The sequence below is a fragment of the Trichomycterus rosablanca genome, chromosome 9 (genome assembly GCF_030014385.1).
Source record: "Trichomycterus rosablanca isolate fTriRos1 chromosome 9, fTriRos1.hap1, whole genome shotgun sequence".
Lineage (NCBI taxonomy): Eukaryota > Metazoa > Chordata > Actinopteri > Siluriformes > Trichomycteridae > Trichomycterus > Trichomycterus rosablanca.
Genome location: NC_085996.1, coordinates 11,347,703 through 11,364,550, shown reverse-complemented (window position 1 = coordinate 11,364,550; position 16,848 = coordinate 11,347,703). Strand labels below are relative to the sequence as shown.

Genomic DNA, 16,848 nt, shown 5'->3' with positions numbered 1-16,848 from the left:
CATTTCAAGGTCCTGGAGTGGCCTAGCCAGACTCCAGACCTCAACCCCATAGAAAATTTGTGGAGTCCGTGTTGCCCAGCGACAGCCCCAAAACATCACTGCTCTAGAGGAGATCTGCATGGAGGAATGGGCCAAAATACCAGCTACAGTGTGTGCAAACCTGGTGAAGACTTACAGGAAACGTTTGACCTCTGTCATTGCCAACAAAGGTTATGTTACAAAGTATTGAGTTGAACTTTTGTTATTGACCAAATACTTATTTTCCACCATAATTTACAAATAAATTCTTTAAAAATCCTACAATGTGATTTCCTGGATTTTTTTTCTCATTTTTCTCTCATAGTTGAAGTGTACCTATGATGAAAATTACAGACCTCTCTCATCTTTCTAAGTAGGAGAACTTGCACAATCAGTGGCTGACTAAATACTTTTTTGCCCCACTGTATATATATATCTGTCTATGTAAGAAATTTTGTGTTTCTTTATCATTTGCATTTTTCATGCTGTCCCAACTTTTTCTGATTTGGGGTTGTAATATCATGCTGTAAACCTCTTGTTCCACCCACATTCTAGACGTGCTTTTTTGTACTGGGTTCTGCTGACTGGACAGGCCACTGAAGTACACTGTTCTTATTATCATTTAATGAACCACTTTGCCTAGCATACTGGATTTTTATAAGATGGTAAATTGTGGACTTAAAACATGTAATAGGAATTAGAAGGCCTGGTATGTTCTGAGAAACCTCTTTCACACTGTTACACCACCATCATCAGCCAAAACCAGCCAGTTATATTTGTGTCAGATTTTGACCCCCTGCTATTTGGATGTTGCAGTAGAAATCCAGATTCATGAAACCAGGCAATGTTTTTCTTTAACTGTCCAGTCTGGTGACTGGCCATCAGGAGTTGGTGGTTCTTTTTGTGATGTTGTTTGATGTATTGATTGATTTATTCTGGATGTCATTCTGCTCAGCACACATGTAAATAAGTCTAATTATGAAGTTTATTTCAATTACCACAGTCTGACCAATCTCCTCTGACCTTTCAGAGCACATTTGATGCTTGATGTAAACCTTAACTGACACTCTTGACCGGTGCCTGTATAATTTTATGCACTGTGCTTTGAGTGCATGAGTTACATGACTGGCTGATAATTATATGATCAGGTCGGTTGCCTCACAGCAAGAAGGGTCCTTTATGTGTGGAATTTGCATGTTCTCCCTGTGTCCAGGTGGGTTTCCTCTGGGTGCCAAAGACATGCAGTCAGGCCAACTGGTGCTACCAAAAATTGTGTGACTGTGTGTGTGTGTGTGTTTGGCCTGTGATGGTCCCGTCTGGACTGTTTCCTGCCTTTTGCTGGAGCCTATCCCAGCTTTTCAATGGGCACAAGGCACACAGTAACACCCTGGACAGGACGCCAGTCCATCGCAGGGCAGATACACATACATGCACACACACACACACACATACATACACACACACACACATTCACTTATAGGGCAATTCAGTGTCTCCAATTCACCTCACCTGCATGTCTTTGGACTGTGGGAGGAAACCAGAGCTCCCTCAGTAAACCCATGCGGAAACAGGGAGGACATGCAAACTCCACACAGAAAGGACCCAGACCGTCCCACCTGGGGATCGAACCTAGGACCTTTTCACACAGCATGAAAGGGGGCTAAGAAGGCATGCAGAGAAACAGATGGACTACAGTCAGTAATTGTGGAACTACAAAGTGCTTCTATATGGTAAGTGGAGCTGATAAAATGGACAGTAAGTGTAGAAACACGTAGGTGCTTTTAATGTTATGGCTGATCAGTGTATTTGTGTACACTAAAGTCTTACTTTGCATGGTGTCTTGTCTCTGAAGACAGTAGCAGATCTAAAACGACTTCTTTAAGACTAGATTCACGGCATAGCAATGAACATTTGACATTGGTTGCAGCGTGAGAACGAAGCTTGTATCTTTAATGCTCGGATGACCCAGAATTATTTAATGTGGCCATTATCCGATGCTATCTAGCGCAACCTCGTTACTCAGGCAGTACTTCATTTCCAGTGTGTGTTGCTTAGGATCCTTTTAAGAGGGTAATACATTACAAATGGATCTAAATGGGTTGTTGTTTTGGTCGTGCTTGGTTTATAGATGTTCTGTCAGGCTTAAAGGTGCTTATGGTAGAACTTGGGCTCTGGTGATTACAAGGTGAGCCACAGCAACAAATCATACCCTCCTTAAAACTATCGTTTTATAAGATCCTAGCTATTTAGCAAGTCAGACTGTCTTGTTTGTATTTTTAAGCTGTAATGATGTGGGTGCAACCCAGCTTTGAGCTTGTTAGAGGCTGTTTTTCAGTTCTTTGATCATATTGCTTTATCTATAGATAGATAGATAGATAGATAGATAGATAGATAGATAGATAGATAGATAGATAGATAGATAGATAGATAGATAGATAGATAGATAGATAGATAGATAGATAGATAGATAGATAGATAGACTGTTAGATAGATAGATAGATAGATAGATAGACAGACAGACAGACAGACAGATTATAAATCCCGAAGGAAATTAAGGCCTCAGTATCAAGTTACATTAATCAAAAAGTCAAAAGTAATAAGACACACTACAGAGATTCACATTATACAAACAAGTATCTGTATAATCACAACAACACTCAGACAACACACTACAACAATAGGACCTGAGGGTACCTATGGAGGTGTTATTTTGGATTACATCATAAGGCTGGTATAGATTGTAAGTAAGTAAGTAGATATCTTGGCTTTCATGATTTATTTAAATGGATGGCATCTGGCAAAGATCTCAAGCATTTTTGTTCAAATCTCGGCTGTGTAATCGTCCATACAGGCACATTTAACTGTGCTGGAGGGAGGGTGGTCCTGCACTTAAGACTTCTGCTTGCTGGTCAAGCCTCCTGCATGAGGGATGATTTATGATTTATGGATAGAAGTTCTTGACTCTCCATCTGTGAGACTCCATCTCTGGCAGGTGAAAAGTAGCATCCAGCGACTGTCATATAAGTATGACAAATATGTCACATAGTGTTGTCCACCATAATAGCCAGGTATGAGTCTGAGCTCTACAGACACAATTGGTTGTGTCTGAGTGTGTGATGGATGAATGGGATATCAACTCGCTATTGCTGCTGCTGTTCAAAAACCAAGTGAGCTGCCTTGCTGTCCACTGCCTACATAGGCAGCTGCCTCAGCAGAGAGGATTCTAATAAGACATCGGAAGCTCTACTTAGAAAGCGATTACATCAGTTTTCGCTTACTAAGCTAACACAGTTAGCCTCATGCCATTCAAACCAATGGGATGATGTGGCACAAGGTGCTAGCATGTCAACGAACTTCTCCCTCCGTGTACCGAAAATGGTTAAATTGTCACTGGCAAGCCGAATTTGCAAATAAATGACACTTGTACACATTTATATGAATTAAAAATCAATGATAATTTATTTACATTGGAAAATAACTCGTTGCTCCGCATTCATCCGCCACATTTGTAATTGGATTGCCTTCATCGCTAAGGCAGCATCGGATTATTCAGTCAAAATTCAGTTCAAATTTAAGGCACCTTACTAGGCAGCATTTTAGGGCATCTAAAAATACGAACGGTCTTCTTCTTGGGAGTGCGTAGCATGTAGAGAGCACTAGGTTTTCGAACAGAGCCTTAATGTCTGGTCTAGATGGCAGCATTAGGAGAGGAGGAATACTAGGAGTAATTTTCAATCCTCTGTGTGTTATGGCTGTATGTAAAAGTCTGCTGCTGGCTGTAGAAAAGAAGAGTAGAGAGCACTAGGTTTTCTAACAGACCCCTTAATGTCTGGTCTAGATGGCAGCATGAGCAGAGGAGGAATACTAGGAGTAGTATTAATTCCTCTGTGTGTTATGGTTTTATGTAAAAGTCTGCTGCTGGCTGGAGAAAAGAAGAGTCAGATGTCTGGCATGTGTCAAGGAGGTGCTGTGTGCCAGTCTGCAGCCATTCTCAGCCAAAAAATATATTTTTTAAATCTATTTTTAGTGCTTCTGAGTGATAAAATACACACTAGGCAGTGTTTTATTCAACATTACTTATTTTAATGCTTTGAAATGACACATTCTGGAGTACTTTAAGCCACTCCACTTGCACTCTAATTAGCTGTTTTTGAGTGGTCTGTTTTGTGTTTTCTGTAAGCGAGACCCTTTCCAATTTCCACCACACACTGCGGCCAGAAAAACATTCAGCCATCTTGCAACTGACAGTAGCCTTTGCTTTCCCTGGCATGGATCTAATCATGAGGACCTAAAAATATGCTACTTCTGATTAAATGTCAGGCTGTCATTGCAGATACAGCGAACCTTACAAACAAAGTGATGAAAACTGGGCCTGATTGGGCTTTCATGCATATTATTTATAATTTAATGTGTGACTCCAGCCCTCCGCTAATATTAGAAATACATTTAAAGGCCATTCAGCGTCATTTCAATATGTCCTAATGCAGCAGTAAATGGAAGAATATGAGCAGATCTGCCCAGACTTGTGGACTATTACAGCTCAGTAGATGTCTGACCGACAATGGCACTCAGCATTGATGAAAAAAGGATCCAAAATCAATAGGGAGCCTCTAATGGTTTCTAGGGCAACCTACAAAAACACTTTATGTGAGTGAGTCATGCAGTGTAAGACTGTCTGTATTGCTAAGTCTATTAAATCGATAAGATAAACCTTTTTCATTTTTGATTTGGGGTGGCACAGTGGTGCCTCACCCAGACACATCGGGACCCGGGTTGTTAACCTCGCCTCCGGTCATTGTCTTTAAGAAGAATACAAATACTCTGCCATCCAAATACTCAGGTGTATTCTTACCTCCCAGAACTGTGTAGAGGAGGATTTGCTGTTCTAAAATGTTTACCCACTTTTCATTCTTAGTTTGGATATGCAGGGTTTGATTTCTGTGCACTCTGTAGACTTTCATTGGCTGCACCACACCCTAGCTGACCAAGGAGGGCACCAGGTTGAAACACACCTTCTCCAAAATGAGCTTTGGAGGACCATAGAGAAGACCACAACATTCTAGTAGTCACTCTTGGCGAGACAAGAAGGTCATAGTCCATTCTGTTCTTCCTCAGACTTATGCAATTGTATCTTTTGAGTGCCAGGAGTGCTGGGGACCCCGACGACTTTCAAGGAGGGTGTATATTCACCTGACACACACTCCCTCAGACCAATCCCTTCTTATTCCCCCATACTCCGGTGGCTTTGCGTTGAGTTCGCGCTCTAGGCAACCGAGATCCTTACACAGTGTTGAAGACCCCCCCTTTCTTATAAGTCTGGTCTTTTCCCACCCAGCAGACATGAGGCCAATTTTGTCTGCTAGCCAATTGTGCCTGCTAGGGGGCTAACTGAATTCTACCAATGTGTTGTGTATTGGATTGACACCCGTGTATTCTGGTGGCGTATTCAGTCAGTATTTCCGCTATCAGACTCACCACTGCTTTGATCAGGATGGATCAGTTACTAATTTGTTTTATTTTAGGTGCTCACCACATGGCGACTGCATCTTATGGCTGTGAAGGTGCCAACTAAAGTAAGTCTTCTGTTTTATTCACTAATATTTTATACTAAAGTCATGCTACGTTCATAGATTTGAGTAATAATATTGTATGCTTTAGGTGGAAGCTACCTTTAATTTCCTGGAGATTCGAGCTATGAACACACACCCGGAGCTGCAAGTAAGTAGATCTAGCTCCAGATTCAAATCTGTCAGTTTGCTAGACAGTGTAATATTAAACACACCAGTATTATTTATTCTGTGGTGGTTTGTTATATATGCTCTCAACTAGCTGTAGCCTGTAGGTTAAGGTACTGGCCTAGTAATCAAAGGGTTGCTGGTTCAAGCCCCACCACTGCCAGGTTGCTGCTGTTGGGCCCTTGAGCAAGGCTCTTAACCTCAGTTGCATAGACTGTAACTGTAATCACTCTGGATAAAGGCGTCTGCTAAATACCATAAATGTAAATTATTTCCAATATTCTTGAAGTATCTTCATTATTCCTATATTAGATAAATACACTATATGGCCTAAAGTATTTGGACACCTGATCAACAGCCACGCCTTTGAGAAGGCTTCTCACAAGACTTTGAAGTACATCTGTGAGAATTTGTGCCCATTCAGTCAAATGAGCATCTGTATGGATGTGCCCTGGTGTTGGTCAAGAACGCCTTAATTGATGTTCCAGTTCAGCCCCGGTTCTGGACTGCTTTGCTTGGGGGGGCAGTAAAACCTAATGAGGGGGCATGTTGATAGTCATGTTTTTGAAGCCAGAAATATATTCAAGGCTTGATTTGTGCATGAATGATGACAGCCAAGCTATTGATACTGGCTTAAAGTGATGTATGAGGTAAAGAAATAAAAATGCATGTTTTCGAACTTAAACTTAAAACCCAATGATTAAAAAATACATGTTGATTATGTAAATGGAGAAAAAAGATTATCTAATTGTATTTCATTTTAATACGCCCCCTTAATTAAATTGCCATTACTAATAGAACAACTCTATTTCTTGAAAGGCTTTAATACAAATTTAAGTCAAAGCTGACAAATGTACCTACACACAGACTGAGAATATTCAAACGTGGAAATAGGAATGAGTGAGAATATTTATATTATTGGGAAATTAAAATATAAAGAAAACAAAAGAATACTAATTCTGTAAAAAAAATGTGTTTACCAGTATACCTGCCTCTCGCTCACACTAACAGAACATATACTGCCGAACTGAACTGTTTGGGGCAGTCTGCCGATTTTTATATGACTCAAAGAGCCAATCAGGAATAAGCAAGGAAATATCTTCACACTGTAAAACAAAATGCATTTTTGTGATTGGTTCAGAGATAATTTTAAAAATAGCCGTTGCTTGCATTGTGCTTGGGGGGGCAAAGACACAATTTGGGGGGGCAATGCCCCCCTCAGCCCCCCCCTAGCGCCGGCCCTGTTCCAGTTCATTCCAAAGCAAGTCCTGTAGGGCTGAGTCAGGGCTCTGGAGTTCATGTCTTTATAGACCTTGCTTTGTTCACAAGGGCACAGTCATGCTGGAAGAGGAAAGAACCTTTGTTACACTGTTGGTAGCTTATAATTTCCTTTACATACTTAGTGTATTACACCTGTTAGCAATTGTTGTGGCTGAAATACATGAATTGAGATTTAGAAGGTGTTTCTTAATACTTTTGTCCATATAGTGTAGATAAATAGATAGAGATAGAGAGAGAGAGAGAGAGAGCTCCCTAATGGAAATGTATTGATCCCTGTTGGAAATTACTTAGCTTTACTAACCTGAGTCACACGGGGCCAGATGTAATCTGATAACAAGAATACATGATGTCTGACAAAGTCTAGTTTAATGTTGCAGTTAACTTTTTATCAACTATGTACATAGTTTTTTTTTTTATTACTGGCTGTATATATGTATATACGTATATATATATATAAGATTACAGCACCAGTGAGGATTTGAACCCTGCATTAGTGGGCTAGCGTAATTTACCACTGCACCACTCAAGTGATGTTATATACAGTGTATCACAAAAGTGAGTACACCCCTCACATTTCTGCAAATATTTCATTATATCTTTTCATGGGACAACACTATAGAAATAAAACTTGGATATAACTTAGAGTAGTCAGTGTACAGCTTGTATAGCAGTGTAGATTTACTGTCTTCTGAAAATAACTCAACACACAGCCATTAATGTCTAAATAGCTGCAACATAAGTGAGTACACCCCACAGTGAACATGTCCAAATTGTGCCCAAAGTGTCAATATTTTGTGTGACCACCATTATTATCCAGCACTGCCTTAACCCTCCTGGGCATGGAATTCACCAGAGCTGCACAGGTTGCTACTGGAATCCTCTTCCACTCCTCCATGATGACATCACGGAGCTGGTGGATGTTAGACACCTTGAACTCCTCCACCTTCCACTTGAGGATGCGCCACAGGTGCTCAATTGGGTTTAGTCCATCACCTTTACCTTCAGCTTCCTCAGCAAGGCAGTTGTCATCTTGGAGGTTGTGTTTGGGGTCGTTATCCTGTTGGAAAACCCAATCCCACGTCTTCAACCTCTGCAGCAATGCTGGCAGCACTCATGTGTCTATTTTTTAAAGCCAACCTCTGGATATGACGCCGAACACGTGGACTCAACTTCTTTGGTCGACCCTGGCGAAGCCTGTTCCGAGTGGAACCTGTCCTGGCAAACCGCTGTATGACCTTGGCCACCATGCTGTAGCTCAGTTTTAGGGTGTTAGCAATCTTCTTATAGCCCAGGCCATCTTTGTGGAGAGCAACAATTCTATTTCTCACATCCTCAGAGAGTTCTTTGCCATGAGGTGCCATGTTGAATATCCAGTGGCCAGTATGAGAGAATTGTACCCAAAACACCAAATTTAACAGCCCTGCTCCCCATTTACACCTGCAACCTTGACACATGACACCAGGGAGGGACAACGACACATTTGGGCACAATTTGGACATGTTCACTGTGGGGTGTACTCACCTATGTTGCCAGCTATTTAGACATTAATGGCTGTGTGTTAAGTTATTTTCAGAAGACAGTAAATCTACACTGCTATACAAGCTGTACACTGACTACTCTAAGTTATATCCAAGTTTCATGTCTATAGTGTTGTCCCATGAAAAGATATAATGAAATATTTGCAGAAATGTGAGGGGTGTACTCACTTTTGTGATACACTGTATATGCTAATGCAGGGTTCAAATCCTCACTGGTGCTGTTAGCTGGTCAGACGTCTACATACAGATACGATTGGCTATGTCTGAGGGTGGCGTTGGCCCAGCGATGAGTTGGCGTTTTGTAAGGGGTGTGTTACTGCATTGTGTCCAGTGATTCCAAATATATAGGACCCAATGTGACCCTGATAAAGCAGTGATAAAAAGCAATATGAAAAAGAATAAATAAATAATAAGGATAAAAATAATCAATAATAATAAGGAGAATCATTCAAACTTTTTAAAAAATATGAAAATCTTTTAAACAAAAATAATGTGGATATTAAACAAATGAATAAATAATTAAATAAATGATTACAATAAATGAATACAGTAAACATTTTTGGACACTCGTTCTAATCATTAAGATCAAGTGTTTCAGCCATCCCCCTTTTTTATGCATTTTGTCCCCTTTTCTCCCGATTTTTAGCATGTCCAATTTTTACCCAATTGCATTATGCTGAGCTGACCCCCACCTCGATTAAGGAGAGCGAACTGACAAATGTGTGCACAGAGAGACACACCCTGATCAACGCATTATCCCTCAACCCTGTGCAGGCACCATCAATCAGCCAGCAGAGGTCATAATTGCATCAGTTATGAGGTCCCTACCCGGCTTTTCCCTCCCTGTATAAACAACAAGCCAATCGTTGTTCATATAGCTGCCCAGCCCAGCCGGATGGCAGAGCTGAGTTTCGAACCGGTTTCGAAATGTCAGCTCTGGTGTGCTAGTGTGTTTTACCGCTTTGCCACCTGAGTCGCCAGCCACCCCCTTTTTGACAGGTTTATAAAATCGGTTAATGATTAAATAAATGAAATGCCTTCAGCTTTAAGGCAACATTTTAAGGAAGGCCCTTTCTGCTCCAACATGACTATGCCCCTGTGAACAAAGCAAGATCTATAAAGACATGGTTTGTCGAGTTTGATGTGAAGAAACTCCAGTGGACTGCTTAGTGCCCTGACCTAAAACCTCACTGAACTGGATGGGGAACAAATTTCCACAGACACGCTTCAGAATTTTGTGAAAAGCCTTTTCAAAGGAATATAATCTAAACTGCAAGAGGGGGCGAAAGTTTATATTAATAAAATATGATATGTTCAATACTTTTAGTCATGCAGTGTATGTTGAAACATAAGAATTTAAGGTTTGGTAAGAAGAGGGTTAAGAAAGCTATTTTATTCATTTTGTAGGAGCTCAACACAGAACCAAATTTGCATAGACAAAGTTCAAGCGACAACGACAGGAGACACAGAAAGAGCAATTTCATGAAAATTAGGTGTGACGCAGCTCAGCAAAAATCCCAGTGATTTGTTCCATGAGATCCAATGGTCTAAAAATAATTTAAGCTCTTCTGCTGAGCATCAGCATACGTTAAAATGATTTAAAAAAGAAATAACACCGTGAGACCGTCCTCCATTCTATTAATGACATGCGCCTCTTTGGAATGATATTAAAGGCTTTTTTATTTACAGCTTTTTTTATGAGTAACAGATCAGTGTTTAGCTCCAATGCACTCACTCTTATTGCTGCAGCACTGTCTGCAATTTACACTGTCCTTAAACTATTGACATTTATTTACTGGTACATTGATCTTACTTTCGAAACACGGATTATAAACACGACCTACCATTTACCTGGTGATTTTTACTCATGCAGATTTTTACTCATGTTCACAAGTTGGTTTCAGGCTGCATCCCAAACCACATCCTATGTCCCACAGAGTGTGTACCCAAGCTATTCAAAGTGCACTATTTAGGCAGTAGTGTGTGATTCAGGACACAGCAACTTCAAATGTGACTTTTAATAAACCTTTAAGCCAAAATCAGCTGACAGACCCCAGTATAACCCCACAAGACCAACTGTGAGTAATGTGCCTGTTTGTGTGAATGTAGGGTTCGATTTCTGGCCTCTAAGGTTGTCCCATCAACTACACTATATGGACAAAAGTATTTGGACACCCCATTCTTATCTTAAATTCATGTGTTTCAGCCAGTACAATTGCTAACAGGTAATAATTCAATTATATACAGTAAAAGAAATATATGCTGCCAACTTCAACAGTTTAGGGAAGGCTTTTTCCAGTTTTAGCATGACTGTGCCCCTGTGCACAGAGCAATATTTATTAAGACTTGAAGTAAAGCTCAATTTAATGAAACTCCAATGGTCTGCACAGAGCCCTGACCTCAGCCCCACTTTAAAATGAGCTGGAACATCAGTTGAGCTTTCTGGACCGACATCAGTGCCCAGTCATACAAGTGTTTTTTGACTGAATGGGCACAAATTCTCACAGACATATTTCAAAGCTTTGTGAGAAGCTTTCTTACCCTTCTCAGCCTTCTCTTTTGGTATAGTTAAAAAGACCACATAGAGATCACTCTATTTTAATGCAATTTGTGTTTGAAATGTGATGTCCATCAAGCTCATGGTCAGGTGTCCAAATACTTTTGGTCATATAGTGTGTGTACTATTGATAACACTCCAAACATTATTTTCAATTAGCATTTTCAGCCCCTGTGTTGTGTGGCTGCAGCATCAGATGGACGGAACAGCATTTGTTGTATTTCTCTCCTCCTTCACAGGTCGCCATAGAAACCGAGAAGTCCAGCTATTCCCTTAGGTTTCAGTCACGGGAGCACCATGATCATGTGATCAACCACATCAACTTCTCTCTGTCACGGATATTCAACAACTCAGTGTTTGCGTAAGTGTTTGACAGCATACACACACACTGTGTGATTGTCTTAGGGAAAATGATTTGTAGTGCATGTCAAGAGCTTATTTCCAGGTTTAAAAGCAACACATATCAACATATTTTCTGTTTTTCTGTCCAGTCCTTCACTGTGCCACTCAGACAGTGATTTATCAGACGGAAGCAGAAAGTATTCACCCACCTCTGACACGTCGGTGGAGACCCAAAGAGCCTGTGGTAGGTGTTAGCCTAGTGGCTAGAGCTTTGGGCTATAAACTGAAAGGTTGAGAGTTCGAATCCCAGCTCTGCCATGCAGCCACTGTTGGACCCCTGCTCCAGGGGTGCCGTACGATGGTTGACCTTGCACTCTGACCCCAGAGTTGCCCCGCCCTCCTCTTTCAAGAAAGTGTATCTATGCTCATTAATGATATAGGACAAGAAGGCCTGGCTCACAGTTTGCATTCCAATTCATCCTAAAAGTGTTCACTTGTGTTAAGTTTAGTACAGGCACTGAAGTTCCTTCACATCAAACTCGTCTTTATGGACTATGCTTTGTGCACAGGGGCACAGTCATACTGGAGAAAGAAATGACCTTTCCCAAACAGTTGCTACCTGTTGCTACTCAACATTTGGGATGTCCATATACTTTTGGCAGTATATGACCCATCAAAAAGTTGACTTGAACTGTTTATATGGTTAATTGTTAATCAATTGAGTGTATCGTCTATAAAATAGTACTGACAAGAAACACAAACACTAATATGTGAGATTTCAAAGCAACATAAAGCAACTAACAGAGCTCCAGCTCCAGAGGGGCTGGTAGCTGGTGCTCAAAATGCAGCTGTATTATCTGTATTACAGGATAATTACAGGGATTTTATTTATACAATAATAATAATAATAATAATTGAGATATAAGATAATTGAATGAGCACTTTTGTAATCCAGTATCAACAAACTTTACTTAATTAGGTTCACAATTGATGGGGATTAATGGCAGGATGTGCAAAGATGTGAAATCTGCACCCCTGTGCAATTAAAAAACTGTTTTTAGAATTTAAAAATGCTTTTGTTGTCTTGTTAGCAGAATGTTACTAAAAACATATTATTATTATTTTTGTAGACAGGATCTAAGTCTCTCTCTTTCTCTCTCAGGTGGTTTCTCCGAGACTTATGCTGCTCTTTGTGATTACAATGGCATTAGCTGCAAAGAAGAGGTTCAGTGGGTAAGCTGTGTGTAAAATAGTTAAATTAATCACTCAAATTTAGTTAAATGATCAGTTTAAATAGAAATGTCATATTACTGGTGCGTTCAGGTGGCTCAGTGGGCTATTCAGCTAGCACACCAGCGCTGGGATTCTGAACTTTCCGAGTTTGAATCTCAACTCGCCACTCTAGCAGGCTCAATCGGCAGTGCCTGCAGCAGACAAAATTGGTCACTAGTCTGCTGGGTGAGACAAGACCGGACTAAAAAGTGAATGGGGCCTTTGACGCTGTGTAAAAACTCTGGGTAGTTAGGAGAAACACGGAGATCAGTGCTTGAAATAAAATAGCAAAGAAAATCTGATATTACATTTAGGGTGCTTATATGGACAACATTTGAGGATGGGAAGGCTGCAGTTACAAATACTGCTGGCTGATTGATGGCGCCTGAAAAACGGGAAGTAATGGAGATCAGTGCGTGACTTTCCATGTGCGATATGGATCTTTATGTTGGAGAGGGTGTGTTAGTGGCCGCTCTCCTCAGTCAGGAGTGGAGGTCAGCAGCAGTAGAGGAAGTGAAATGTAATCGGGTAATTGGATATGACTAGATTGGGAGGAAAATTGAGATAAATGCTTAAAAGTGAGATGCTGTTGGTGATGGCCTAGCACATTAGACTGCTTTGCCATCTGAGCACCTACTAGAAGCATTCTAGCTATTCTATATTAATTGACATACTAATGTCAAGTGTATGTTTTTAGGATGTGGACACTATCTATCATTCACAAGACAACCGAGAGTTTAATCTTCTGGACTTCAGTCACTTGGAGAGTAGGTATGTGTGCATTCCGACATTTAATGATTTAGATGTGTAACCACAGTGGTCATGTTCTAGCAAAGTTTAATGATTTCCTTGCTCAAACACACCTAATTTAAGTCAGTCTGTTAGACCAGGGAAATGACCAAAATGCACTGCATTGTACAACCCTAATTTAATGAATCTTAAACCCCTTTCACACATGATTGTTTACCTGGGTATTAACTGTAGTTTACCAGACCAGTCACTACGTTTGGAAACACCTAAGAGTTAAAGTGGTTCATGAACTAACAACTGCTTGGTAAATACCCAGTTGGTGAATGTGTGATTTTAAGTGAATATATAAATGGGTAAGAGGATACTCCACAGACATCCAGGTCCATCTCTTAGGTGTGGCTGTTTATTTTATCATCTATAAATTATTAGGCGCTCATGTGGTGCAGCAGTTAAAAAAGTTCGCCCACTACTACCGAGGTTCCGGGGTTCGAATCTTATCAGTGTTAGTGGCCATTCAGGCGTCTGTCTGAGGAGGGATGGAGGATGGCCAAACAGCATAGCTATTGGAAGGTACACTCATCAGTGCACTCTCAGTGCCGGTCCCAAGTCTGAATAAATATAAGAAGGGGCGGATCAGAAAGGAAATCAGATGTGGGGATCAGAATGATTGGCTGTGGTGATCCCTTAAGTACAGGAGCAGCATTTTACCTGAAAAGACTTTACAAACAGCTCACTTATGAACAGGATAGTTGGTGTTATATGAGGAAATATCTACTTGCCCTCATGTTAAATTAATCCAATTAGAAAACATACCTGAGAAATTTAGTGGCGATGCCGTTGGTCGTCCAGTAAGGATTCTAAAATGAAGAATAAAATGTAAGTGAATTTAATGTGGTTGCTTTAATAATTAATTATTTAGCAGAATAAGAAGCAGATAAAGAAATGAATGTATTTAAAACATCCACCATGTGTTATATGTGAGTCCCTGGTGTGTCATTCTGAAAGAATACTAGAGTGTAAATTGTCTTGTAAAATCAGCATGTGTGACAAGTATTTACATGGATAATGAGTGTAATACTACACACTACTCTGTGTGTGTGTGTGTGTGTGTGTTTCTTTTTTAGAGATCTAGCAGTAATAGTTGCTTCTATGGCCTACAACACATGGTTCACCAAGTTCTACTGCAAAGACCTACGAATTGTAACTATCCCTATTCTGTTATGTTTTTTATTTATTATAAGTATAAAGTATGATGCTTTTTGTCAGTTTATTTTCAACAGATAGACATTTGTTTCATTTGATTTGTTGATTCAGTGATTCATTCTCTTGGTGCAATTTTCCAGGGGTCTGAAGTCACAGAACAGGTCTTGCACACGCTCAGTAAGTCCTCCAGTCTGGAAGAGCTCACGCTGGAGAATACGGGACTGAAATCGTAAGTTTTTCTTGCTTGTTTTGTCCATCACTTCTTTTGCTTTCTGTTAAACAGAGCTAAAGGCAGGTGCGTTCAAATTTAACACATGCTTGTGTGTGTGTGTGTGTGTGTGTGTGTGTGTGTGTGTGTGTGTATGTGTGTGTGATTATTGCAGTGACTTTCCTCAGAAACTGTCTGTTGCACTCTCAGAGAATCCAGCATCTGTCATCCACTCTCTCAATCTGGCACATAACACACTGGATAACCAAGGTACACACACACACACACACACACACACACACACACACACACACACACACAAACACACACACACACACACACACACACACACACACACACACACACACACACACACACACACACACACACACACTATAGGGCAGTTGTAGCTTAATGGTTAAGGTACTGGACTAGTAATAAGGTAACAATAGGTTGCTGGTTCAAGCCCCACCACTGCCAGGTTGCCACTGTTGGGCCCTTCAGCAAGACCCTTAATCCTCAATTGCTTTGATTGTATACTATCGCAACTGTAAGACTCTTTGTATATAAAACATCTGCTAAAGTATGTGGACACCTGACCATAAGATTGTTGAACTATTACAGTGGCTCTCAGTCTCTACTTCTCTGGGAAGGTTTTCCACATGATTTTAAAGTGTGTCTATGAGAATCTGTGTCCATTTATTTAAAGAAAGCTTTGTAAATTCAAATGCTGGTGTTTCACCATTATGCCTTACTATGAGCTCAATCGTTGGCCACTGGAGTTAGGGAGAATTTACATGAGAAGCATTTTGCGCTTTGCTCAACGTGAGCCTCGGCGCAAACTGCCGCTTTACAGAGCACTTGGCTTGAGCGGTGCATTAAAAGTGCGAATATGAGACGAATATGCATTTGTGTGGAATAAAAGTCCAATCCACTCTGAAAGCATCCAGATATAAATGTGTTTAGCTGTATTTTTCTCACTGTTTCACTTTTAAACTTGTGTTATAGCTCGAGGTTCTGAGAAACGCTGAGAATCAGCTTTCCCTAGAGAGTCTAAAACGCTTATCGTTAAAAAGCTTAACGTGGTTTAATGCATTAAATAAATGACATAGTAACTAAGCCGTGTTGCCGCTTCTTTTTGCCGTGAATGCGCCCTTATTCCACTCAAATTTATTAGCATGTCTTTATAGACTTCGCTTTGTCCACAGGGGCACAGTCACGCTAGATGAGTAGAGGGGGCTTTCCCAAACCCTTGCCACAAAGTTGAAAGCAACTTATTTTTAAAGCAATAGGCAACTTAAAACACCTGAACTTGAAATGATTGAAATGAACACTTCCCAGATTGTCACCACTGGGGCTATGTTTTAATTTAACATTTGTGACTAAATGAAAGTAATCAAAACATTAATTGCTCATTGATGCTATCAATGCAGCCCTATAGGAGAAAGTTGATTAAATAAAAGAATTACAGTTTAGTGTGGGCTAGGTCAGTGGTAGCTTAGTGTTTAAGGTACTATAATAATCCCACCTCTAACAGGTCCTTACTGCTGGGTTCTTGAGCAAGGCCCTTAACCCTCAATAGTTTTGATTGTATATTATTACAAATGTGAGTCTGGATAAAACCATATGCTGTGAATGTAAATGTCTGTAAATTTAAAATCAATACATTTCAGTAAAATTCCAGCAATACAGTAAAATGTAGCTCTTTCACTACTGTATCTGTTTCCAGGTGTGTGTAATCTGATCCAGCAGGTGTGTCGTCTCAGTAAAGGTCTCCGTCTCCTTAACCTGTCCAAAACGTCCCTCTCATCAAAAGGTAAGTGCGAGTCAGCTTATAAAATTGTACCTGAATTTCATTTGGTAGCACCTGGCAACACTGGTGATAAACTAGACAGTGCAACAATCTATTGTTCTGTTTCAGTTCTTTATTGGTTCATTGGTTGG

General features: G+C 40.3%; 1 protein-coding gene across 1 annotated transcript in view; it reads left to right on the top strand.

The window, feature by feature from the left end:
- Nucleotides 1-16,848, top strand: part of LOC134319872 (capping protein, Arp2/3 and myosin-I linker protein 3-like) — an 82,041-nt gene that overhangs the window by 22,296 nt on the left and 42,897 nt on the right. Inside the window, exons 3-12 of the mRNA XM_063001137.1 lie at nt 5,541-5,591; nt 5,677-5,736; nt 11,369-11,490; nt 11,621-11,715; nt 12,634-12,704; nt 13,441-13,514; nt 14,618-14,693; nt 14,837-14,925; nt 15,080-15,174; nt 16,634-16,720. Coding sequence (XP_062857207.1) covers nt 5,541-5,591; nt 5,677-5,736; nt 11,369-11,490; nt 11,621-11,715; nt 12,634-12,704; nt 13,441-13,514; nt 14,618-14,693; nt 14,837-14,925; nt 15,080-15,174; nt 16,634-16,720 — 820 coding nt within the window. The remainder of the gene's footprint in view (nt 1-5,540; nt 5,592-5,676; nt 5,737-11,368; nt 11,491-11,620; nt 11,716-12,633; nt 12,705-13,440; nt 13,515-14,617; nt 14,694-14,836; nt 14,926-15,079; nt 15,175-16,633; nt 16,721-16,848) is intronic.